Consider the following 27,018-nt stretch of genomic DNA (forward strand, 5'->3'; position numbering starts at 1 on the left):
TTACTAAACCGCAATAGAGGTTTTTAGCACAGGGAGCCTATGAGCGTCGAGAGCAGCACTGGGCATTCAGCGCAGCTCCCTGCGCTAAAAACTGCTATCGTGGTTTAGTAAAAAGGGAGGGGGGTATGTGTCTGTTTTTGTATGGTTGTTAGTGAGGTGACAGTGCATAGAGTCATCTGCTTTGACCTCTTTGAAAAACCCTGGAATAGGAATGATGATTAACATTTTCTATGCGTACAGTGTGCTTTGTGGTTTTTTTTTTAAATTTTATTGTTGGTAGATCATTTTGACTTGGTCATTTTAAAAGTAGCTCGCAAGCCCAAAAAGTGTGGGCACCCCTGCCCTATAGGATACTACTCTTCCTAAAATTAAAGTAGCCCAAATTTACCCCTCCAGTCTTTTATAGCCTTTTGGTACCTTTTTGTTTATTGGGTTCAACAGAACCTCAAACATCACATTAATATTATTAGTGCAGTGATATTCACTTCTTGTCTAAGAGCCACAAACTGGCCAAGTTTTCATGCTCTAGTGAAAACACAGAAGAAAGATTTTCATACAATGGCAGTGGTGTGTTTGAAACTCGTGCATATTAGAGGTATCCAGAAAACCCAACTAGTTTGTGGCCCTGACGGACCATCACCGAATCACACTTGTAGTGAACTGTGCAAACTATTTAGACCCCTCTATTAATCTAAAGATGTCCATCCACACAAAGCCTTATAAATGAAGTTCCACAAAAGCATATACACCACCACGGTCACCTGTACATTTTATCATTTTATTAGGAATAAGTCCAAATGGGTTATGAAGAAACTATTCCATTATTGAGTCTGATGAAGTTTTCAAGCTCTTGCTTCATGAAGAGATAATCAATACACAATAAAACAAAATCAGCAAAACTATGATACACTGGGTAGAAACAGTCAAAAAGCTGATATCAAAAAGCAACATGCAACATAAAGACAGTCTGCTGAATACTGAAAACAAACTCAATATAAGATTCCTGCAGGCCTCAGAATTTATTCTAGCCACATAATCAAATTGTGAAAGCAAGTTTGACTAATGAAATTGAAATGCATTAAAAAAACTAAGTTTCCTCAGTGCAGTTAATCTAAATATAGTGTTTTATAGCATTTTTTTGCCGATAATGGGCAGCATTTGAACGTTTTTAGGCAAGGGACAGAAATAAATACAAAATGGAATGCTACATTTTTTTCTTTTATAATCAGCAGACTGTTGGAGGAATGACTCAAGGTATCAGTAAAGTACCAGAAAGGAAAAAGAAAAAAAAAAAAAAACCCCACCTCAAAACACTATGTGACATTTTTTCTGGGCTCAATGAAGTGTTGCAAACATTTCTAAAGGTGTCACAATTGCAATTATATTCTGATATTTAGCCTGAAAAGGGGAGTAAAACCAGAAATACATATTTTCTCCTGTTAATCTAAACATGCTGCTGTAATAGCAACATGTACCTCAGTAAACAATAATTGGCAACAAAATCAACCTTTTGTGCTGCCAAAACCAGTTCCTGATACCATTTTTCATAACCAAGATGCAAAATAATTTTTGTAACAACCTAGACCACTTTTATCACATGTCCTTGGTTAAATAAAGTTATCCTGTTTTGATTTAATGTTTTGAAAGCTCGTTTGACAGCCAGTCGAGTCCCTCATAGAGACCGGTTCCTTGTGTAGCGCAAGTAGCTTGAACATACCACTGTAAGGAAAAGAAAAGTGTATATATTAATGCTGTTGGCTAATAAGATTATCACCACACTCTAGCAGCAACAGGCATGGATGACCTGGTATTTAACCACCCCTTCCCCACCTCCTGAGAAAGAATTCAGCTCTAGCACCGTTAGAAACTAGACTTAAGAAATTCTAACTGTTGTTACTGAACACAGAATCAGATCAGCAGGCCCTTACATTTGCCAGAAAAACTGTGGCAAGGAGTACTCGGATTTGAGTTGAGGCACTGCTGAAGTGATGGCTTCAGGCTTTTTACAAAGGACTGAAAGTCAAATGGGACTCCAGCTAGCAGAAGAGATTCTATTTTGGAAACAGAGAGATGCCCTTGCCCTAGGTTATACAACCAATCACATTCAATAGATCTGATGTTGAAGCTTAGATTTTATTTATTTAAAATACACTCGATGTTCAGTTTCTGTAGCCAACATATTTCCCAGCAAATGGATGAACTGTGTCCATAAAATACAGTAAACACTCAAGTTATCCGGCACCTGTGAGGATTGGTGGATTCTGGATAACTGTAGCTTCTGGTTCCTTGAGAGTTACTCTTAAAATAGTTTTGTCTCCTTTCCCACCTCACTCTCTTCCACTATCATCCCCACACCCATACTTGTAGGTCTAGCATCTGTTCCTCCCTTTTGTCTGGGTCACTTTCTCTCCCCACCTTCTCCCCCCACTTATAGGTCCAGCATCCATCCATCTCCCACCCCTGACCCACTTCTGGTCCACCTCTTTGCCCTCCTAGACCTCCCTCACTTACCGAAGCAGCGCTGTAAGCAGGCTGCTCGCAGCCAGCTCCAGTAGGGCCTTTCCTCTACCATGTCAGAGGAAAGGCCCTTTAGCGGCTGGCCGCGAGCAACCTGTTTTCAGCACTGCCTCTGCTGGCCAGCTGCTGCTTTGGGAAAGGGAGGGGGGTCGTGGCTCAGGATTGCTGCTGCTACTAGTGCTTCAGGGCTGGAGGGGGGGATTTGCAGCACAGGACCGCTACTGCTTCTTTGGGGCTGGAGAGAGGGGGGTTTGCGGATCAGGGCCACTGCCGCTTTAAGGCTGGAGGGATGGGTTTCGCTACTCAGGTCCAATGTTGCTGCTGCTTCGGGGTTGGAGGAAGGGGAGTTGGCAGCTCAGGACTGCTGCTGCTTCGGTGGGCCGGAGGGAGAACAATGTTTTTTTGCCAGCAATTTGTTTTTGCCAGTTGGGTGAGTGCGCCGGTTGCTTGAGTACTGCTTAATCAGGATTCTACTGTAGTGTTCTCATCCCTTGGCACACAAAAATTGGCAAAACTCTTTCTTACTCCTGAACAGACTCATCAACAGAGAAACAGCTAAAGATACTTACCTGTAGCATGTGTTCTCAGAGGACAACAGGCATATCTTCTCACTTGTGGGTGACATCATCCACAGAACCTGGTATAGACACTACTACACAATGCACAATAACAACTTTATTTTTCTATACCGACAACACCCAAAAAGTTCTAAGCGATTCACAGAATAAGAGGACTGGACATTCCAGTGATGATACAAAGCTCACAGAAAAGCAGGGACTAACACTTCAATATAAAAACTAAGAAGCCAATTAGGGGAGGGGGGGCAGGTTGTGAGAATTTATTTCTGCTATCCTCAGAGAATACGTGCTATAGGTAAGTATTCTTCGCTTTCTCCAAGGACAAGCAGGCATAATATTTTCACACGTGGGACTCGCAAGTTGCCATGATCATTTCTCTGGAACAGATTAAACATTAAATTAACAGGATCCTGACAAAATCCAACAGAGACCCATTTACAAAGTATGTATTCTTCCCAATTAATATTTCCAAATTAATAAAGTTTCTTTGCTTATTTGTAAATGGGTCTGTACCAGAGCCTTTAATTCAGTATCATAACTGAATGAAATAAGTACTTTGTTATTGCTGCTAGGTTATCAATTTGTCTATGCTGCTAGTTACATAATTTTTTTCTGTCATTCTTAAATTATCTTTAGTTTATAATCTTTTGTAAACCGCGTAGAACTTATGGTTACACGGTTAAGAAGCATGATGTTATGCTATGTTTATGGGAATGGGCGGGGATAGATTTGATTTCTACAAGCAGTTGTCTAAGTCCAAATGTTGATTGCTTCCATACAAAGGGTGCGAGATCCTTTCCCCCTTATCTGTGTGGACGAGCACTACCTGTTAAAGTGGACTGTCCTGGAATGTCTTGAGAGTATTTCCTATCACCCGTAACTTAAGAAGACTGCAGGCTCAAGAAGATGTGCAGGCTTGATTTGTGATGAAACCACACTACCTGAGTATACAGACCATCCAGATAAGCCCCCCAGCCCATCGTAGGAGCATCTGTGGTTAGGCATTTTTAATGATGAGGGGGTGGCAAGACAGACTTCAAGTAAGATTGTGTGGCACCATCTACCACTGAAGAGAGCGCCGTAGTTCCAGGGTTACATGTACTGGCTTGGGATGATTGGGCTGATAAAGTCTACTGTGGGATCCTGAAGTGAAGACGTACAAATGGAGGTCATGTAAACTGTCAATACCATGTGACTGAGAAGGCGTAACATTCAGCATGCGGAAGTGAGCTTAAGGGTGGAGATTGTCAACCCTCTGCTTGGGTAGAAAAGCTCAACCTTGAATGGTGTTCAATAGTGCTCCTATGAACACTAAGGTTTGAGATGACTGTAGATGTGACTTTTGGTAGCTGTTGAATTTATGGTACTCTGAGCTGTCTGTGATGAGGCCTTGATCAACCAGTTGTCCAGATAGGGAAATACATGAAATCCCCATGTGCGAAGCTACCACCACTAACACTAGGCTTTTTGTGAAGAGATGAAGAGAAGAGGCCAATCCAAACGACAAGAACTTGTATTGGAAATGCAGAGATCCTAGGCAGAAGCATAGGTATCTCCTGTGCGCAGGTAGGATGGAAATGTGAATGTATGAGTTTTAGATCTAGAAAGCATAACCAGTTACCCTTTTCCAGTAGGGGTAGGAAGATTCCCAGAGAGACCATTCAAAATTTTTCCTTCACAAAATATTTTTTTAGGCTTCAGAGTTCTAAAATGGGGGGAGTCGCTGCCGTGGTGGTTTCCACTGGCTCCGGGCTCGCAGTGTCGCCGAGGGAGGGCGATGGGGAAACCGCCGCAGGCTCCTGGCAGATGGAGAGAGTTCTATTCTACTGCGCATGCAGAGGTACGGAGTTTCAAAGTGTGCATGCACGCTACGGGTTTTATTATTATTGATGTTCTACCTTTGTTTTCTGGCTTCTGCTTTCCTCTGTTTTAAGTCTCTTGCCATGATATTTCTCTTCTCCTTTTGGGTTTCTTCAACTTATTTTTCTACCTCTATGTCCAGATTTAACTCATTCTTATTATCTAGTCTTCAAGTTCCCTCTTTTTTTATAATCTATCTGCAACTTTCCATTCTTTCCCTCACCCTGGCTCTCCTATTTTATTTCCCCTTATTTAATTTCCATTTCCTCTTTCTCTCCCCCTTCTGTGCATTGTTTGCCCCTATATCTCCCCTTTCTTTCCCCTTGCATCAATATTGCCCTCCTTTCTGTCTCTATCCCTAAATATCTGCTCATTTCTCTCTCCTCTTCCATCCAGCATCTGCCCCCTTCTATACAGCTTCTGCCTCCTGTATTCTCTCAAAACCTGGATATTTTTGTATTCTATACATTGTGTCAATCTTTTTAGGAGCTGCCTGGACTGACAAGAGGGCTCTCCCAGATCTTAAACGGTATTTCTCATGACTATGTAAAAGGTACTTTTATGTAGTCATTTGGAGAAGGTTCAGTCAAGAAGCTCAAAAGATATTTCCTCCATCTCCAATTTCATGGGTAACGAATAACCCATCTGCCTGACTTAGCCAGTCTCTGGTGGAGACTTTCGCCTCTGAGGTGGAGGAAGAGGATCAGAAGGGATATCATAAGATTCTTCTGCTGACAAGTCTGTCAGATTCTCATCTGAGTGGATAGATATTATCCGAGTCAGACTCCTCAAAATACGCTCTCCTAGGTGAATCAAGATGCGTCATATGCATTGAGAAGTATCGAGATGGGGTTGATGTTCTGACTCAGAAGATAACTTCTTTACTGATGACAATGCACAAGTCGGATGGGTCCATGTCAACCAAAATGCTCAATGTCGATCAAGGTGGTGCGACCTCATCTTCGCTTGATGCCTTGACATATGCTTAAGCTGGGATGAGGCAGGCATGGACGCTTTTAAAGCCTGTGAAGACTGCATCTGCAGTAGCCCTGAAAGCTTTTGTTCTGAGCATAGCACGGATCGCCTTCTGGAGAGTTACCGCCTGCACAGGAAGACACATCCATTTGGAAGCAGTCTGTGATGCTTGTTGTTTGGGCGTGGGAGACCTTTATGTCAAGGCACAACTGGAAGGAAAGATGATCTGCAGCAATGGAGAGTGACCCACAGTGCGTCGATACTTACTATGTATCAAAGAGATGGACATCTGGAAAGATGATGTCAAACCTAGAAGAGGAAGAATGTTTATGCTTCCTAACTTTTTACATGAAGCATCCCCCGATACATAAAGATATTGACAAAGAATGTGGAGTCTTGTCTCTGTAGAGAGCCAGATGTATGACGCTCTATGCAGCACTGGTGCACGTGGTGCCAATACCAATATTTGTGCAGGTTGGGCATTGGGCGCCAAATCATTCGATGTCTATGCTGAACCAAAAAGTTTATCACACTAGATTTGTTGAGCTATTGGTGACCTCTTTTGCATATACAGAGTTCACAACAAAACTAATGTTTAGAACCTAGATTCTGAACACACCAATTATGGGGGTCGGAGTCTGAAATGGTTTGATAACATCAAGTACATTTCTTTAAGCTGCTTGGCACCCTCTTTGGCATGGAGGGAAAGACGGCCAACACAGTCAAAAGGCTTGATGGCCCATGGAGCTCAAGTGAAAAATATACTGAAAAGCGCCGACGGTCCCTGGGTCAAAAAAGATCCTCAAAGTGGCCCCAAAAGCAAAAATTGACAAAATTTAACCAAACTTGAACAAAATACTGAGAAAAGACCAAAAACGTAACTTCTCGGCTCCACTGAAAACATAGAACTGTTGGTTCTACCTGTTGATATCAGACAGGAAGACACCTGCATGAGCATGGTGTGGGCACTGCCTAAAGATTTCAAGGGACAGTGCACTTGGCAGTGTCCATACCAGGTTCTGTGGATGACGTTATCCACATGAAAATGTTATTTATGCCTGCTAGTGCTCGGAGAACACAGGATAAATATTAAAGCTGTATGATGTTATCACCTTAAATCAGCATGATCCTAAAATAATTAACAGTGTGAACACCTTATACATATAGCCATTATAATGCTGAGAGTATAAAATCTTAAAGCAAATTGTCCTCTCAAACTGTTTTGGTTCCTAATACAGAACTTCCTTAGTTGTATTCAAGAAGTCTCATTCTGCTTTATTGTAGTGTGCCTGGCTACCTTATTTACTTAACGCAAAGTCAATAATGACAAGCAGGTGGCAACTTACAAACTAACCATTTTGAGGCATGAGCTCTTGAGGACCAGAGATGAACTTTAAAAAATGGATTCTGGTCCTCAACAACTTATGCTACAATAAAATGATTAAGTGTCTATAAAAGGTGCCATCTGCCTATGCCATTTTTGTCACACCAGACTAACACAGCTATCCCTTCCAGAGCTTTTTTTAAACTCAATCACAACTATAGTAGTTTTGTAAGACAAGGGAAAGTAATCTGATTAGTGAACACAAACATGAATACTTACAGTTCTGTTACGCAGAGTCTGAAGGGTTAGTTTATCTGTCATTTCACTGATTGCCATAGCATTTGGCAAATCCTGTTTGTTTGCAAAAACCAGCAACACGGCATCCCGCAGCTCGTCTTCTTGAAGCTAAACAAGTTAATCAAGATATCAGTTTCTTTCAGAAAACAAAATCTGTGTATTGTAACTTTGAAGTTCAGTTATAGGTTTCTAGCCTTTGTTTACTGCTATCCATGATATCCCGAGTTGATTTTATTTCTTGGCCGTTACCGACTACTGACTTTATCTGTATTGTTTTCAGACCACCAATTAAGCTGCCCAAGCTACCTCTGCTTTCCCAGTCCAACATGCTATGAAGCTCTGCCCACCAAAAGGCAGATGCACTAAAGTCAGTGATCGTCACTAAACCAGTTTTGACTGGTTTAGCGACGATCACATTTGTTGACTCAATACAGAAAATGGCTCACCGAGTGGCTTTCTGCACGATCACTCATTCTCCGATCTGATCATGCAAATAAGCTCATTAATATTGAAATACTATATAAAGTAGCAGAGTGATTGATGCTCTAACATGGCTTCCCAATGCACAAAAAAAAGTGATAGCTTTTAGTGATCCAAAAAAAGCAATTGGTTAAGACCAGTCGCTTATCTGTCCCACCGACACAAAAATATTTATAACTTGCCAAACCTTTTTATTTTTTTAAATCAGGAGGGAAAAACCTAAAGCGGGAAATCCCGATTGGCTCAGACACCTGGGGGAGGCCTTAAGCATCTGAGCCAATCAGAGCCTTAGGCTCCTCACCATGTATCACATGATGCATTGAGGAGAGGAAGGCCCGCCATTCTGGACTAGCGGGGCCGCTCTCAACTTCTTATGACAGGAGGGAGTGGGCATCCCTCGTGCCAATTTTTTCTCCCGGGGGGGAAGGGCATTCAGCATGGCAGGAGAGAGTGGGTATCCCTCCTGCTGATTTTCGCTAGTGTGGTGTGTGTGTGTGAGGGGGGGAGGTCAGTCCCTGGTGCCATTTGTTGGGAGATATCGGGGAGGGCCGCCTTTACCATGTGGGGAGGGGGCTTTCGTTCTTTAATGAGTCAGATATTGTGTGTGTGTAACACACACATAGCATCTGTGCCCATTAAAAAAACAAATGGGCTGAATTATCGGTTAAGACAGATAAGCAAATGGTCTTGAGAAAACCAAAAAACTCTGTGGAGTTTTTTTGGTTTGCCCTGGATTTTCTTCTCTGTGGATATCTTGGGGTCAATTCCTTTTTTTTTTTTTTTTAATTTTTATTTATAGAATTTTCATTCTTTCAATACATGAATCACATATTATAAAATGTATAATAAAATATATATGTATGTACAAATTCATATCATAAATATTCATCCCTTTCCCCTATTAATTGTTTTTCCATTTTTCTTTCATATTAATATCTATATTTCCCACCCTAACCCTATATTACTATTATCAATGTGTTAAGATATCTGATCTCTAGAATAATTAGTCAATGGATCCCATATTTTCTTAAAATTTTTAATATTTCCTTGTTGTAAAGCCAAAATTTTCTCCATTTTGTAAATGTGACATACCGAGTTCCACCAGAATGTATAATTTAGTTTGGTAAAATCTTTCCAATTTTGTGTGATTTGCTGCATGGCAACTCCTGTCAATATCAAAAGTAATTTATTATTATTTGCTGATATTGGACTCTGTGTTCTCATTGCAGTACCGAATAATATGGTATCATATGAGAGTCCTACGTGATTTTCTAGTAATATATTTATTTGGGGCCAAATTAAATTCCAAAATGCTTTTATACAGGGACAAAAAAAAATTAAATGATCCAATGTCCCTACTTCTATTTTACAATGCCAACATCTATTAGATCTAGTATTATCTATCTTTTGCAAGCGCGTCGGGGTCCATAACACTCTATGTAATAAAAATAACCATGTTTGACTCATAGATGCTGACTTTGTTAATCTTAATCTCCAGGACCAGAATTTTGGCCATTGAGATGCAGAAATTGTCTGTCCAATCTCAATACTCCAAATATCCCTAAGTCCAGTTTTCTTTTTTTTATTTAGAAATCCATTTATTAATTTATACCATTTTGCGGCTTGGTGACCCAAGAAATCCGTCTGGAAACATAAAACTTGCAAACTATATTGAGTATTGAGAACTTTCCATTCAGGGAACCCTACCTGAATGGCTTGCTTCAATTGCATCCATTTAAAAAATTGTGTTTTATTTAGTCTAAATTTATTTTGCAATTGTGAAAAACTAAGCAAGGAACCTTCTGATATGACGTCATTTAATGTTCTTATTCCTGCAGTTATCCATTGTTTCCAGACGATTTTAAATCCGCCAATTCTGATCCTGGAGTTTACCCATATTGATTGATTTAGGGATTTAGCAATTGGTTCTGGTGTCAGATTATTTATGTATCTTAATGTTTTCCAAGTATCTAATAAGATTCTGTGTTCTTTGTATCTTATAAGCATTGATATAGAAATTAAATGTTCTGGATTCAAAGGGAACAGGAGCCGCCATTCTAAATACAGCCAATCTGGTACATTTTCTAAGAGATCTGGGAGGATCCAATACATACCCTGTCTTAAAATATAGGCTTGATGATACCTATAAAAATTTGGAAAATTTACCCCCCCCTTCCATAATTGGTCTTTGTAATGATACTAAAGCGATTCTTGGTCTTTTCCCACACCAAACAAATTTTGTAAGAATATTGTTAAGTTTTTTTATAAAATGACCCCTGAAAAAATATTGGAATCATACTCATTTGGTAACAAACCACAGGCAATATCATCATTTTAATTGTTTGAATTCTTCCCCACCAAGAAAGATGTAATGGATTCCATTGCTCACACATTTCTGTTATTTTTTTCAATAAAAGTTTTTCATTCTCTTTGACTGTGTCTTCAATTGTATTTTTGATCATAATTCCTAAGTATTTTATTCCATCCTCTTTCCAAATAAATGAATATGGATCAAATAATCCTTTGGTACAATGAATATTAATTGGGAGGATTTCAGATTTATTCCAATTAATTTTATATCCAGAAAATGTACCGTATAAGGGTCAATTCCTTTTGTTTTTTTTAAAAACATCGTCACTCCACAGAGTTTTTTTTGGTTTTCTTCTCTGTGGATATCTTGGAGTCAATTCCTTTTGTTTTAAGCGAATGGTCTTGACCAGTTGCTTTTTGGATCACTAAAACCCATCACTTTTTTTGTGCATTGCCAAGCAATGTTAGTGCATCAATCGCTCGGCTAGTTTGCATGGCCAGATCGAAAATGGCTGATCAAGGGGAAACACACACAGTGAGCCATTTTGTACATCAGGTCAGCAAATGCGATCATTGCTAAAGCAGTCAAAACTGGTTTAGCGACAATTGCTGACTTTAGTTTATCTAGCTCTCTGTTCCCTCCATCTGCTCTTCACCACTGAAGTTAGTTGATAACTTTAAAATACCTTGGAGTCTATATAGATTGTGTACTCACACTCCATTCTCAGATCTTGTCAGTAACTAAATCCTGCTTTTATTCCCTGTGTCTGATCCATTCTATATGTCCCTAAATTGATCAATCATGTGCAACAGTTTTTATACTCCCTTGTCAAAATTGGATTATTGTAATTTCAGTTATACTGGTCTATCATCTGTTCTCAAAAAGCTTCAGACAATCCAAAACACTTCAACTACTCACTTATGCTCATTATTCTGATCACATAACATTTCTTCTTAAACTCTATTAGCTCCCTGTTCCTTTTAGGATTCAATTTAAACATATCTTGTTTGGCCAGCCCAATTACTTCACTTCGCTCAGTAACAGGTCACCAATTATCAGTGCCATCAGTGCATTTGACAAGATCACAATCCACACGTCTTTCTGCCTTTTGTGTGACAGTGCCTTTTCTCTGGAACTCACTTCCATTTGATGTCCGCTCAGAACTCTCCTACCATAAATTCCGTAATCTACTGGAAATATTTTTCCATTAGTTTTTATTTTACATGGTGGTTTTCCTTCTCTCTCCAAATTTCAGGTTATGATGATAAACCGCTTCAATTGAGAGGCAGTATATCAAAAGTTTTTTAAACATTAAACATGTCAAAGCTCAGAGCGGTAAAAGGTTTACAATCTGCAGTTTGAATGTCCTAGTTGATAATACACTTTGAGAAAAAAGTCCCACTTCCAAGCTGCCGTAAAAATCATGTTAGGCCACTACATGACCACTGAGAAAGAAAAAAAGTCATACTAGTAAGAAAAGATAAGGCCAATACATAAAGCCTGATTATGAATACGGTACTTTACTCCCATTGTGTCTAGAGATTCATGCATAGTTTAATGATCTCTAGTAAAATCATCTCTTTAGGCATTTTGGCCCTGATTCTCCAAAGTGCATCCCGATTTTAGGCAGCTGTAGGCATCCTACAGCTGTCTAATCATTGGGATGCACGTTTAAAAAAAAAAAAAAAATGCTCCCCAGGCAAGCCTGAAGGCGCCTCCGGAAGCCTAGGGAGACCCGCAAGATGCCTAAGCTCGTCTAAGGGCCTTAGGCGGGCCTTAGACTGAACCTAGGCAGCCCTACGCGTCTCCCTAGTAGAGGAGAAGCTTAAAATGTAGGCCAGCAAAATGCTGGCCTACATTGTAAGTAGACGCGGCCGCTATACTTATCGCGGCAAGGAATCTTTCTGCCGCTATAAGTATAGCGGACCGCGGCCCCCTGACCAGGAGGGTGCCCAAACCCTCTGCCCGAAGACGCACCCCCCAATCAGACCTTAGACTTAGTGGGGATGGGCGGACCCGCTATGCCTAAGGCCTGATTGGTCCAGGCTTCTAGAGCCTGGGCCAATCAGGCCTTAGGCTTCGGCGGGATGGGCCGGGAAGGGGCGGGCCCGCTTCATTTCGACGAGGCGTGTCTGCTGGCTCAAGACGTGCAAGACCCATCTAAGAACAGGTTCGGTGGAGTGGAGGTTTGGGGGTTGTTAGCGCCGGGGAGGGGGGTGCGTCTTCGGGCAGGAGGGATTGGGCACCCTCCTGCCAGCTATCGATATTGTCGGGGGGGGGGGAGATCGGTAATGTCGGGGGGGTGTGCGTCTTCGGGCAGAGGGTTTGGGCACCCTCTTGGTCAGGGGGCTGCGGCCCGCTATACTTATAGCGGCAGAGAGATCCCTTGCCGCGATAAGTGTAGCGGGCCGTGTCTAATCTAACCCGTTTCTCTAACCCATGTCTGTAACATGGACGCCGGCTACAGAATCGGGGTTCAGTTTAGGCCGATTCTGAATAGGACGCCTCTCCCGGGCGTCCTATTCAGAATCAGGGCCTAGGTGTCTTGCGGGCCTCGCCTTCAATATAGGTGGCCTGCCTGGGGAGCATTTTTTTTTTTTAAACGTGCATCCCGATTGGCTGATTAGACAGCTGTAGGACGCCTACAGCTGCCTAAAATCGGGACGCACTTTTAGAGAATCAGGCCCTTTGTCTACAAGTTGCCTGTTATCATACTTTTTTTTCCAAATATACATTCATCTTCAGTTCAGAGAGACATCTAGAGTGGTATAAAATTATATATATTCCAATATCCTGGTACAGAACAAGCCAACGTTAAATAAGGTTTCCTTTTCCTCCACAGAAAAAATATTTGCAAACATGATATTTTTAGATATTTACCATTTTCTGCAACTCTTCTGCTGCTTCTTGGATTCTCTCTCTATCATTGCTATCTACCACAAATATGAGTCCCTAGAAAAAAACACAATGATATGCATCTTTATAAACCACAATAAAATATCCTCCATAACAAAACAGCCCAGACATAGTACCAAAATAATTCAGTATCAATTGCTGAGAACACACAATGTAAAACTAAAAGCAAAATATAATATAAAGGAATGAATGCTGGGGAGGGCTTTGATGGCTGGGATGGTTTAGATGTGCTTTGACGGAGACTCCAGTAGATAGAACCTATGCACACTACCAGGCAGAGCTCTGCGTTTATGGCCTAGAAATATCTAAGAAAAAGGACCATTTAAATTATTAATTTATAGTGTGTACAGTTGGGTAGACTAGATGGACTATTCGGGTCTTTATCTGCCATCATTTACTATGTTACTAAGTTACCTTCATGCAACAAAAAACAATAACATTGCTTTGTAGCATCACTTTTCTTTTTCCAGTTGGTGGGAAATGTCTCATTCACTATGCTGTTATCACCTTAAATCAGCACGATCTTCAACTGACTAAAACATACAGTCAATATAATGCTGTATGTGTTGACATCTTAAACAATCATGGAAGAGTACAGCAAAATGCATATATAAATAAAATGCAAAGAAACATCACACAGGCCCCAATTCTATAAATTCTAGATTAAATTCTTCGCATTATACTCCCCACTAACTTATATTTTGTAAGAAAACCAAAAACATGCAAGTTCTGTAATAAACTTTACCTGTGTGTTCTGGAAGTAATGCCTCCAAAGCGGTCTAATTTTATCTTGGCCACCTACATCCCACACAGTGAAACAGATGTTTTTATACTCCACCGTTTCCACATTGAAACCTTAAAAAATAAATAAAATTTAAATTATGGTAACTTATAGTAAACAGTGGAGTAGTAGCCTAATGGTTTGAATGTCAAACTGTGAAGGCCTGAATAAAATCTTGCTTCTCCTACTCAGATTTTATGCGACATAACCCTTGTGCTGTCTCAGGTACAGGCCACAAACCTTCTTAGACAGGGATCTACTTACCTTGAGCTCTGATTTAGAAAGGGAAATGGGACCTGGTTACACATTCAAAGCAGTTTACATACATTTTACATACAGGTACTTATTTTATACCCAGGGCAATGGAGGATTAAATGATTTGCTCAGGGTCACATGGGATTAAATCTCACAACCTTGATGGGCTGGGGAGGGCTTCAATGGCTGGGAGGGTGTAGATGGGCTGGAGTAGGTTTTAACGGAGATTTCGGCAGTAGGAACTCAAGCACAGTATCGGGTAGAGCTTTGGATTCTTGCCCAGAAATAGCTAAGAAGAAAAAATAAAAAAAATTTAAATGGAATCAGGTTGGGCAGACTGGATGGACCATTTGGGTCTTTATCTGCCGTCATCTACTATGTTACTATGTAACCTCAGGGTGTTGAGGCAGCAGCTCTATCACTAAGCCACACCAAATCTAAAATCCAAATAAATAAACTCAGTGAGACATAGCATTATTAATATATTTGTATTTTCTGCGATCTTAAAGATTATATAATATGAAACTCTTAGGATTTTAATGCAACTAAACCACCATCCTGACAAATAAATTAGATTTTTTTAAAGATTGAATTTAAAGAATTTTGAAAACCAAATAGCCAGGATAAAAGCTAAGATATTGCTTATATTTTTAATATTTTTTTTCCCAGTTCAAGATCAAGGCAAGCTACAACTCAGGTGCAGTAGATGGGTCCCTGCTCAAGACAACTTGCAATCTAATTTTGTATTTGAGGCAATGGATGGCGAGCGCGTCTTGCCCAAGATCACAAGGAGCATCAGTAGGAAAAGAAACTCTCGCAGACACTCCTTGCAGTGGAGGCTTAAAAAAGCCTTCTCCAAGTCATATCAGGTACAAATTTACTGCTAGACTTACTAACATGTACTACCATGTTAGTATAAGCTATATGCCATTAATGTACATTATTGGTTAATTAGATCACATTGCATAAAATAAGGCACTTAGTGAAACAACATGTTAATGGCATAAGAACACGGTATCACATATTAGTAAGTCAAGCTGGTAAAAGTACAACCCTTTTAACAGAAATGCACCAATACTAACTGCAACACTCACTTCGGGCTTAGATTTGGCAAAGCAAATAAATCTGAATAATTTATTGGCCTGACTTACATACAACTAGCTGTTAAGCTAAGTTTCTGCCTCAGGATACTGTATATAAGCTTGGAGAAGAGACAGCTCAGGGGTGATATGATAGAGGTAAAATACTGAGTCGAGTGGAAAGGGTAGATGTGAATTGCTTGTTCACTCTTTCTAAAAATACTAGAGGACATGCGATGAAGCTACTATGTAGTAGATTTAAAACAAACCGGAGACAATATTTCTTCACATAGCATGGAATTCGTTGCCAGAGAATGTGGTGAAATCAATTAGCTTAGTGGGGTTTAAAAAAAGGTTTAGATAATTTCCTAAAAGAGAAATCCATAGGCCATTGAGATAGCTTGGGGAAATCCACTGCTTATTCCTAGGATAAGCAGTATAAAATCTGCTTCATTAGCTGCCCCTGGAAGCACGAGTTCTGTTTTAATTTTTCTGTCTTTGTTATAAATCAATATTTGGTCTGGCCCCCACGTACCTGGTTTCTCAATTTAATCTGGATAGTTATTTTAGGCCAACACATAGAATTCATCTGTTCACCTATCCGACAATTAAGGCCTGCCACTACAAAATATTCCTGGACAGAATTCTCGCCTTCCAGGCAGGCAAATGGAACGAATGGCTGGGTAACATTAGCACGCATTCCTCATCCTACTTCAATTTTAGAAAATCTGTAAAAACTAATTTGTTTAATCGATTTGTAACCTAAGAACCTTATAACTTTCCACTTCTTCCACTCTGTAAGCTTGTATTCGATGACTTTGTATTGTGACCACTTCGCTGTTTGTCCAGCACCTTTCGTTGTAAAATGCCTCGAAACATCATGACTTATATTCGATAATTCTTTATTGTAACCACTTCGCTGATTGTCCAGCTCATTTTGTTGTAAACCACCTCGAACTATCATGGCTTTGGCGGTATATAAGAATAAAATTATTATTATTATTTTGCTACTTGGGATCAAGGTAGGTGCTTGGGACCTGGGTTGGCCACTGTTGGGAACAAGATACTGGGCTTTATGGACCTTCAGTCTGATCCAGTATGGCAAGCCTTATATTCTTATGGTTAAACATCCTAGTTCCGAAAATCTCAAAATTCTTAGAAATATCCAGACCTAAGCTAGACTCATTTAAGTGCTCCCCCTGAAGAAGTGTAGCACACTAGCCTCCACCCAATTTATAAAATACCTATGTCTTTGTCCTCTAGGAACACCTCCAGACCTTTCTTGTACCCCTTTAAGTTGCCTGATATATCTACATGCTGTGTCAGGAAATGCGTGTTTGAAAACCCCAAGTGAGATAACTGGGATAATTACAACATACTTATTAATATGCTTACCAATAGTAGGAATTGTCGTCACAATCTCTCCCAACTTCAGTTTATAGAGAATGGTGGTCTTGCCAGCAGCATCCAACCCAACTGTGATAAAGAGAAAGATAAACTGAAATCAAATGTGTCAAGCAAACCATACAAAGCCAACAATAAAAAAGTCAGTAACCAAACGATACCTTCAACTTTAATTGTGCCAAATTGAAGGTGGTAGGAAAATCAAATAAAAACAAGCTTTTTGAAGGAAAAGAGGCTCTAGAATGGCAAGTTGTGAGATGGGTGATGGGCACACGGGTTTCCAGGAAGAGGTAGCTATGACCTGAACAATATCAGAATTCAAGAAAGCCTGGGACAAGCATACAGAATGGAAAAAATCAGAAACGAGCAGGTGGTTTTATGGACAGACAGTATGGTCTTTATCTACTATCATTTTTTTTAAAAACAATAAAAATTAATAAGCTTTAACAGAACAAAATTAGACTATCCTCAATACAAGAGAGACCAAATACACCATAAAAAGCAAAAAATAGCAATTATATATTTTCCCCCCCTGGTTTCTAGCGCCAGCTATGGCGGTAACAGCTCCTGCTCATCCTGTCGAGCATTTAAAGCAGTGTCCCGCAAACTTTTGTCGAGTCACACACACACAAATGCCAAATCCATAATAGCTGACCAAAAATGATAAAACAAATTAAACCAAAATCTCAAGAAGCCACACTTTGCGTGTAGTACACCACAAATATAGATATATAAATAAAAAGGAGTCAAGAGTCAAAATAGAGATGCCATAAATAAAGGAGTCGGAATCAGAGATGAAGAAGGTTTTATGTATCGACTCCACAGCCCTAGTTTAGAGGGCTCTGGAAAAGGGTCTCTTCCCTCAAGATTGCGCCTCCTGAACCCTGGAGGATTCAGAGGAGGCTGAGCCCAAGGCTCCCACTCCTTCACCACACGGCACATGGACATTCCTTGGCTGGCCATCCAGTGCAAACCTGGCATGATACAGGGCCCAAGGGATTTATCCCTATCAATTTTAAATAAAACTGTGCCAAATGCCTGCCTGCTTCAGCTTAGGAGTGCAGTTGGTACAAGAGAAGAACTCTGTTTCACAGGATGAACTTGGTCTTCAGGCTGCCAGTTGGACTGATGTCAGACTGAACCTCAGCTTCCAGAAAACTTCACGCCGCAAGAGGAACACACAGCTGGCCTACTACTGAGCCTGGTCAAGCTGGGCAGAGCCAAACAGCTTGCACTCAAGCTCCTGATAAAATCAGGGATGCAAGCACCTATGCAGGGGACAGCCTCTGAGCTGAAAAAAAACCAAACAAACAAAAAAAAATATACAAAAAGAGGTTGACTAGCCTAAGGGCCGATTCTGCTAGCAGTAGATTTCCGCAATACAAGTCTGGTCTTCTCCCAGAGGTCCCAACAAATGGGTACTTCTGGGCACAAAGCCTCCAACTGAACACTAAGAAAAACACCCAAAAATAATAAAACCGCAGAGCAGAAACACTTCTGAGCAACTTTTTGCAGAAAAAAACTGAAGGGGCAGGAGCAGCAATCAGGGAAGGAGACGGAATTAAAAAATGATTGACAGCATTCAGCAAGCAACTTGCAGGTTCAGATGCATAACCCTAGCATTGCACTAAAATTAAAACGCTCAAATTTAATCATCAGGCATTGTTTTGCATCTGTTATTATTTTCTGTGTACAAGTTTCTTATAGCTGAATTATTCTTGTTAATATTTTGCTCCAAAGTTCCAATCTTCTCTTGAAAATCCTTACCCATGCTTCCTTGGTTATATGTCAAATTCTGTACCAAGGAACTTACCCACCTTTTTTGAAAACCGCGCAGGAGGTTTTTAGCACCAGCTGGCGAGCTGAATGCTCTGCGCTGCTCTGACACTCAGAATTCCTATGAGCACTGGAGCGGCGAAAAGCATTCAGCGCGCCGGCTGGCGCTAAAAATCTCTTGCGTGGTTTTGTAAAAAAAAAAAAATAAAGGGGGGGGGGGGAGGTTAATTTGGAAGAACATTTAGATATTGATGTGTCCTTTTTTACCAGCTTCACCTAAACTGTTTGGAGAGAAATTCTAGCACTGGTTTTAGATGTCAAATTTCCAGATCTTTGGAGACACTCTCATACACCCTCCATCCCTACCATATATACCTTGCACACCTAAGGGAGGCCCAGAATGCAGTTGTTCCTGTTAACAGTACACTGGAGTCCAGAAGCAAACAGGGAGCCACTACCTCCAACAGTATCAAGTGGGCAATTCCTGTGATGCTCTCAGGCTCAACTCTTGCTACCACTGACACAACCACAGGTGAAACTCCATCTGGAAATTCCAGTCAAGGATGGGAGGTAGGGCATTCATATGGGTTGAGGGAAACTTTGCCCCTAGAGAGCTCTGGCTCTTCACAGCCTTGTGCCTTTCTGAGAAGATATCGAGGAGGAAGAGAAACATCCCCCTTTTATCTTCTTCTTACAAGGAACAACAATGGAATGAAAATCTAGCACCTCATGACAACCATGCTGAACAACTTTGATGATGATTATCGGCATCTACTCTTCCTAATTCTTTGCTCGTGCTGCTTTCAATTACTGTTCAGTCAACCCTGAAAATATTACAGGTTAATCATGTCTCAAACACAGAATTTTGCAACACTGAAGAAATGAGTATTTGTAATCCCCATTACTCAACAACTCAGTCACTAAAATCCAAGCTGGTTCCTTAAATATCTGCAGCTATATTTCAGAACAGTAGCGTTACCTCACCTTAAAACAAAAAAAAACAACAATTCCTTTAAAAACTATAAAACTTTTTGCATGATTTTGGTAGTGATAGACAAGTATCCTTCCTCCTAAACCATTTTAAATGAAGTGAAAATATTAAGCCTTATCAGGGTGGATAAAAATAAATGATTTAAAAAAAAAATAAGTAATCTGATTTAAATGTAAAAAATCTGATTTAAATTAAAACAAATATCTGAATTTTTTAAAATTCAAGAAAGTATGGGACAAGCATGCGAGATCTCTTAGGGAGAGTAGGAGTGTATGGATGCTGCAGACAGGCAGACTGGACAAGCCATTAACCTTTATGTGCTGTCATATTTCTATGCTTTTTTTTTTTTTTTAAATAAAATGCTTGTTTGAGGAAAAATCTATCTTAGTTTGCTATTTAAGATACCCTACATTATAGTACATAAGTTATTCATCAAGAAATAAGGATTAGTTTTCAATTATGTATATTCATGCAATGTTTCAATTGTTTGATAAATGAATTCCATTAATCCATTCATAATGTTATGAGCAATTTTTCTATCTAGAAGATATCATGGATGCTTGGTTTTGCATTTCTTAAAATTGTGAATTTGTGTCTGAAGAGATAACATGCTGCTTCTTCACAGCAGATATATTATAAAATATACAGAGTTGAGAAAAAGACCTTAGCCTTGCTGTTCCTTTGCAAATTGACATATACAGAATCAACCCCTTACCTCTAAAATACTAAGGGACTCTTCTATCAAACTGCACTAGCCTTTTCTAGTGCAGAGAGCCGCGCTGAATGGACCACGCTGCTCCCGACGCTCATAAGAGGCCCTAAGTTTATAATATCTGTGCAAGGAGGGAGGGACAAGCAGTAAAAATGAAAGTGAAACCTTTTTGAGCAGAATACTCCACAAAAATGGAAGTAGGGAATTACAGGTAAGTGACTTCAGTGGTAAGCAAATTAATGGAAACGCTTTTAAAACAGAGAATGGTCAAGTTTCTGGAATCCGGTGCATTAAATGATCAAAGGTAACAAGGATTCACTAAAGGTAGGTCTTATCAGACAAATCTGATCAATTTCTTTGACTGGGTGACCAGAGAATTGGATAGAGTGAGTACGCTAGATGTGGTGTATTTAGATTTTAGCAAAACCTTTGACAGTGTTCCACACAGGTGTCTAATAAATAAACTGAGTGCCCTCAGGATGGGCCGAGTCAGGAACTGGTTGAGTTGAAGGTGACAGGGTAGCAGTCAATGGAGATTGCTCTGAGGAAAGGGATGTTACCTTAAGATTCTGTTCTTTTTAACATTTCTGTAAGCGATATTGCTGAAACGCTGTCAGGTAAGATTTGCCTCTTTGCGGATGATGCCAAAATCTGCAATAGAGTAGTTACCCCGGATGGTGTGAACAACATGAAGAAAGAACTAGCGAAGCTTGAAGAATGGTCTGAAATTTCGCAGCTAAAATTTAATGCTAAGAAATGCAAGGTTATGCATTTGGGCTGCAAAAATCCGAGGGGTGAAAAACTTATGTGCACGACAGAAGAGCAGGACTTGTGTGATGACCTTAAGGTGGCCAAACAGGTTGAATAGGTGACAGAGAAAGTTAGAAGGATGCTAGGGTACATATTGAGAGGTATGGCTAGTAGGAAAAGGGAGGTATTGATGCCCCTGTATAAGACTTTGGTGAGACCTCATTTAGAATATTGTGTACAATTCTGGAGGCCACACATTCAAAAAGATATAAAAAGGATGGCGTCAGTCCAGAGGAAGGCTACTAAAATGGAGCATGGTCATTATACGGCATATGGGGACAGACTTAAAGATCTCAATATGTATACTTTGGAGGAAAGACTTTAAGAGCCTGATTCTCCAAAGTGCGTACCAATTTTAGGCAGCTGTAGGCGTCCTACAGCTGTCTAATCAGCCAATCGGGATGCACGTTTTTTTAAAAAATGCTCCCCAGGCAGGCTTCCGGGAGCCTAGGGAGACCCGCAAGATGCCTAAGCTCGCCTAAGGGCCTTAGGCGAACCTAGGCGGCCCTACGCGCCTCCCTAGTAGAGGAGAAACGCTAAAATGTAGGCCAGCAAAATGCTGGTCTACATTGTAAGTAGACGCGGCCACTATACTTATTGCGGCAAGGGATCTCTCTGCCGCTATAAGTATAGCGGGCCGCGGCCTGTCCGATCGCTGGCAGGAGGGTGCCCAATCCCTCCTGCCCGAAGACGCACCCTCCCCCCCCGACAATATCGATCGCTGGCAGGAGGGTGCCCAATCCCTCCTGCCCGAAGACGCACCCCCCCCCCCCGGCGCTAACAACCCCCAAACCTCCACCCCACCAAACTAACCTTTTCTTAAGGCCAGACGGTTCTTGCCCGTCCAGCCGGCAGGCCTGCCTCGTCGAAATGAGGCGGGCCCGCCCCTACCCGCAGAACCGCAGAAGCCTAAGGCCTGATTGGCCCAGGCTCTAGAAGCCTGAACCAATCAGGCCTTAGGCATAGCGGGTCCGCCCATCCCCACTAAGTCTAAGGTCTGATTGGCCAATTGCCAGCGATCGGTCAGGGGGCCGCGGCCCGCTATACTTATAGCGGCAGAGAGATCCCTTGCCGCGATAAGTGTAGCGGGCCATGTCTAATCTAACCCGATTCTCTAACCAGCATCTGTAACATGGACGCCGGTTACAGAATCGGGGTTTAGTGTAGGCCGATTCTGAATAGGACGCCTCTCCCGTGCGTCCTATACAGAATCAGGGGCTAGGTATCTTGTGGGCCTCACCTTCAATATAGGCGGCCTGCCTGGGGAGCATTTTTTTAAAAAAACGTGCATCCCAATTGGCTGATTAGACAGCTGTAGGACGCCTACAGCTGCCTAAAATCGGGACGCACTTTGGAGAATCAGGCCCTAAATACCTATGTGGCGTAAATGTGCATGAGCTGAGACTCTCACTTGAAAGAAAGCTTTGGAATGAGAGGGTATAGGATGAAAATGAGAGGTGATAAGACTCAGGAATAATCTAAGGAAATACTTTTTTTTACAGAAAGGGTGGTAGATGCGTGGAACAGACTTCTGGAAGAGGTGGTGGAGACAGAGACTGTGTCTGATTTTTCAAGAAAGCCTAGGATAGGCACATAGGATCTCTTAGAGAAAGGAAGAGATCATGATTACTGTGGATGGGCCATTTGGCCTTTATCTGCCATCATGTTTTTAAACGGTAAAAGGCATTTTCAACTTAAGTTAGGCACCTAATTTAAGGCACCATTTATAGAATATGGGCAACAGTGTCTAACTCGATTTGAACAGCTAAATGAGCAATCTAGAATAGTATTAACAAAACACATCATGACTGTTTACATTTTACAATACACACATACTGCACCTGTATATGTAATGAGAATATGGTAAAGGCTAAGCTTTGCCTACTGTGAGAACAAATGTATTTCAATTGTTTTCAGAGGCAGGAAACAGCAGCTCTGTGGAACAGACCTGCAGTAATAAAGCTCCTATGAAAGCTGTATCCCATTGTCTTGGTTATCGCTGCTGGTTCTATGGAAACAGAAGATGACTGCGTGGAAGACAATATAACAATTCTTAATACTACAATTCTGTTTGTCTTCAATTAAAAATATCCCCCTGCCAAGGTATATGACTAGCCAGGCTCACAGTTGAGTACAACTAGGTAGATTGGACTAACGAAACGCAACATGCACCAGGTTGATGACTTGAAATCTGTATGGAAAAAATATATTCAGGCAAAAAGAGGCTTCCAAAGGAATTTAATAAAAACAATAATGTCTTGAGTTATACTTTCAATATAGCATCTTGCTGTCATTAAATTATATCAACACTAAATACACTTCAAAAGGTAGCTGACCAGTAAACCAAATTTCAAAATAGTAGAAAGCTAAAAATTTAGTAACATAGTAAATGAGAGCAGATAAAAGACCTGAATGGTCCATCCAGTCTGCCAAACGGTCTCACTCATTGTTCGACACACTGGATGGAATGTTCACAATTCAGATTAAACCAACAATGAATATGATATAAGAATACTTGGTCATGGTCTTTTTGGGAATTTCTGGGACGTAGACCATGGAAGTCTGCCTGGCACTATCCTTATGTCCCAACTGCTGGAGTTACCACCAACAAAGATGCAATAAATTTTACCTTACCATTCCGATCAAAAACTGATTTAGATTCTTTTTTAGTACATAAATGAGAGAAATATTCACAGCACATCTGTTATGGTAGCTACTGATAAAAATAACCTTCCTGAATAAGTTTCTAAGAAAAACCCTGAAGGTTCAATATGTTAAATGGAATACAGTAAAGCTGTCTAGGTTAAGCCCTGGTACTTATAGCTGCTGCATTCTTGACATATCACAAGAGTAAAGAGAAGGGCAAATTGCAATCCATTTGTATGTAAGGCACTCTGTAAAATATAAGACTAAAAAAAAAAAAAAAGGTTCCAGTTACTAAGCATTTTCATAATGATCTCATTTTAGGACTAAAGCCGGTTCCCACAAACACAGAATGAGAAAAGGTCTTAGCAAATCAAACTCAGGACATGTAAATTTCTGTATACCTCGATAAAAAAAACCCTAAAATCAAATCAACCAACATGTGCACCTGTGCTAGCAATTTAAAGGTACAATTGGGTGGCCTTCGTCTAGTGATCAAACACAAAATAAAAAAAAAGACCAAAAAAAACACCCACTGAAAAATCAAAAATGATAAACAACAAAAATGTGGGGTGAAATAACTATTGCCAAAGATCATAAATAATTCATTAATCAATACTGAAAAGAGTGGTCACTGGATGTTAAATGTGGTTGGAAAATGTTCAGTTATAGTCATTTCTCTTGATCTCCTGACGAAGCCAGGGGCGAAACGGGCCCCGTTGAGATCACGCTTGTGAAGTTTCATTGCTGTTTGAAGCTAAGTTCCACACTTATAATGTTTACAGAATATTTGTGATATTTATTGTTTTAACACGATAAGATTTTGCATTAAGGTTGGTGAGTGGTGATTGACCGGTGATTGATAAATTAATCCCCCAAATGGATCAGCTTAGGCTGCCCTATAGTGAGTTGGGGGGAATGAAAGCTCAGCCTTACCCCTCTTTTCAGTATCGATTCATGAATTATTTATGATCTTTGGCAATAGTTATTTCACCCCCACATTTTTTGTTCTTTATCTAGTGATTGCAGTAAACTTTTTTTTTTTTATTTCAGTATATAACCAGATTTTTTTTCCAGTAATGAGTTCCTACATTCATCTGAACCAAGAGCCGTAGCAAAGCAGGACAGAAAAAAAAATTGCCACTACTTCAAAGGACAGTAAACAAACAAACAAAAAAAAAACAACAACAACAGACCACAGGGGGAGTGGGGAAGGTGAAAACCGGGGGGGGGTGAAAGAACGATTTCGCTATCAAATTATTCTTTGGAGGAAATAATGGTTCGAGAAACCAGCTTTAAACCACCACGATTTTCTATTATTTACTAGCCACATTTTCTCAACCAAACCTCTATCCTAGTGAGGCCCTCCTTAAATGGGAAGAATAAAAAGTGCTTCGCCCTCTGATGTGCCTACGGGCACACTCTGCATTTATGTTACACGTTGGCAAGAGCGCCCTCTGCCGCTACGGAAAGCGCAGTGCAGCCCAGCCCTACCGTTCCCCCCCCCCCCCATTCCCCCTTCGGATGGCACAGTCCCCTTACCACAAAGAGCAAGGGGAATGTCAAGAGCCGCCCGGGGGGGGGGGGGGATCTCTCGAACGCCCTCAATAAGAGGAAGAGTCACGGCTTTAGGGGTGGAGTAGGCGCAGGGCCGCCACGTTCTCAGCTCTACCGAGGGTCGGTGCGGAAGGGCGCGAGGACGAACGGGGCGCGAGCCCCGCAAGAGGGACCGGAGAGGACTAACGCCGCTCGAGGTCCTGCAGCCCCGACCCAATCGCTCACCCATTAGGATCCGCATCTGCTTCTTCCCGAACAGCCTGGAGAATATAGACGAGATGGTGAGGCCCATGGCGGGAGCGGAGCGGGATATATATATATTTAAAAAAAAGAAAAGAAATTAAAAAAAAGGGGGGGAGGGGGCGACGTCGTTCCTTTCAGCGGCTGTCCGTGCGCCGGCTGCGTAGAAAGAGGAGAAGCCACCGCCGGCCGCAGATCCCGCGCGCGCGACCCGTCTCCAGGCAGAGAGGTGCTTGTGAGCGGCTGGCAGGACGGCGCTCGGGTGCCTGAAGCCGTCTCTCTGCCACGTCACGCCTCAGCCCCCCCCTCCCTCCACCCCCGACCGCAGCTCCAACGCGATCGAAATGACGTCAGCTGCGCCACATCCCAAGCCACGCCGGAAACGGCTTACGAAAGGGGAGGGAGGGAGGAGTGACGTGCGGCCGTCGGGTCAGAGTTCGTGCGGAAGGAAAGCTCTCGCGGGCTGATGGGAGTCACGCGCGAGGGAAGGCCGACGGATGCCTGGCGGCTGCGGAGAGAACAGTCTGTCCGCTGTAGGCAATCAAAGGTTGTTGGTTTTTGTTTTTTTTTAAGTTAACGTGCTGTACTGTTTTTGTTAAGTACTATCCGTGCAATAAAATATCTTTGATTAATAGAAACAAAAGGGTTTGTTTGGTTTTTTTGGTTAACCTTCAGGCAAACTAATTCAGCGACCGCATTATAGTTACAGGCTGCTCGCGTTAATGTCACCCTTCTCCTATCGGAATCATATTCATGCATTATCAAAGTTACGTGAAAAGTGAACATTTATCTATGACATGGTGCCTTTCTTTGAGAACTAGGAAAGACAGCTGTCAAAGCGCCAGGCTCTGACTGTACATGGAGGAGTAAGAATACCACATCCTGATTGGATGATTTTAGTCACCTGACCTTTGGCATCGTTCCATTGTCCTGCAATTAATTATATCCTGGAAAGATAATCGTGTTTGTATCCCTTAACTAACGAATCCACGCACAAATGAATTATAACATTATTTGAAAACCCCTTATTATTATTAATGTGAAGTACCCGTTTTGACAAAAATACTGCATCTTTTGAAGGCAATAAAATAAAACCCCAGTCTGCTCACTAGCACGAGAAGCATAGTAGTGGTGCCTTACGCTACCTGGTTCTCCATGGAAAAAAATATTCTTAGTATTTTGTTTTAAAAATGACATTAATTTTGTTTACACCCAGTACCGGTCCTGATATTGACTCGTAATGGTTTAAAACACTAGTAAGGACCTAGGCCTTAAAGCTCAAGGGCACCTGAGCCTATGTTTAAGGATAGCCTCCTTGCTGTCTCTATTCCATCACTTCTCGGCCTGCACACTGTGCATCTCTGGAGCCTACCGGCTACTGCAGCAAGAGCACTGCAGCTACGACTGTAGCTTGAGCAGTAGGAGGAAAGTGTGAGCTATCGCCTCAGCATCCTGAGGTTATGGATAGAGAATGAATTACACATTTTTCCACCATCCCTGCGCAAACTCATT

General features: G+C 41.3%; 1 protein-coding gene across 1 annotated transcript; it reads right to left on the reverse strand.

Moving 5' to 3' along the window:
- Positions 1–757: 757 nt before the first annotated feature.
- ARF4 (ADP ribosylation factor 4) lies at positions 758–25,870 on the reverse strand. Its single transcript, XM_033926357.1, has 6 exons — positions 25,492–25,870; positions 16,769–16,849; positions 14,004–14,113; positions 13,223–13,294; positions 7,534–7,659; positions 758–1,719 (listed from the first exon to the last, which is right to left on the reverse strand). The coding sequence occupies exons 1-6, from the start codon at positions 25,556–25,558 to the stop codon at positions 1,633–1,635; spliced, it is 543 nt and encodes a 180-aa protein (XP_033782248.1). The 5' UTR covers positions 25,559–25,870; the 3' UTR covers positions 758–1,632.
- Between the last annotated feature and the right edge of the window lie 1,148 nt (positions 25,871–27,018).

This window comes from Geotrypetes seraphini, chromosome 17, assembly GCF_902459505.1.
Source record: "Geotrypetes seraphini chromosome 17, aGeoSer1.1, whole genome shotgun sequence".
Taxonomy (NCBI): Eukaryota; Metazoa; Chordata; class Amphibia; order Gymnophiona; family Dermophiidae; genus Geotrypetes; species Geotrypetes seraphini.

Coding starts and splice junctions, on each gene's coding strand:
- ARF4 (XM_033926357.1), bottom strand. CDS start 25,558: ATGGGCCTCACCATCTCGTCTATATTCTCCAGGCTGTTCGGGAAGAAG. Junction 16,850..25,491: donor GCAGATGCGGATCCTAATGG/GTGAGCGATTGG, acceptor TCTTTATCACAG/TTGGGTTGGATGCTGCTGGC. Junction 7,660..13,222: donor CAGAAGAGTTGCAGAAAATG/GTAAATATCTAA, acceptor TAACTTGTTTAG/CTTCAAGAAGACGAGCTGCG.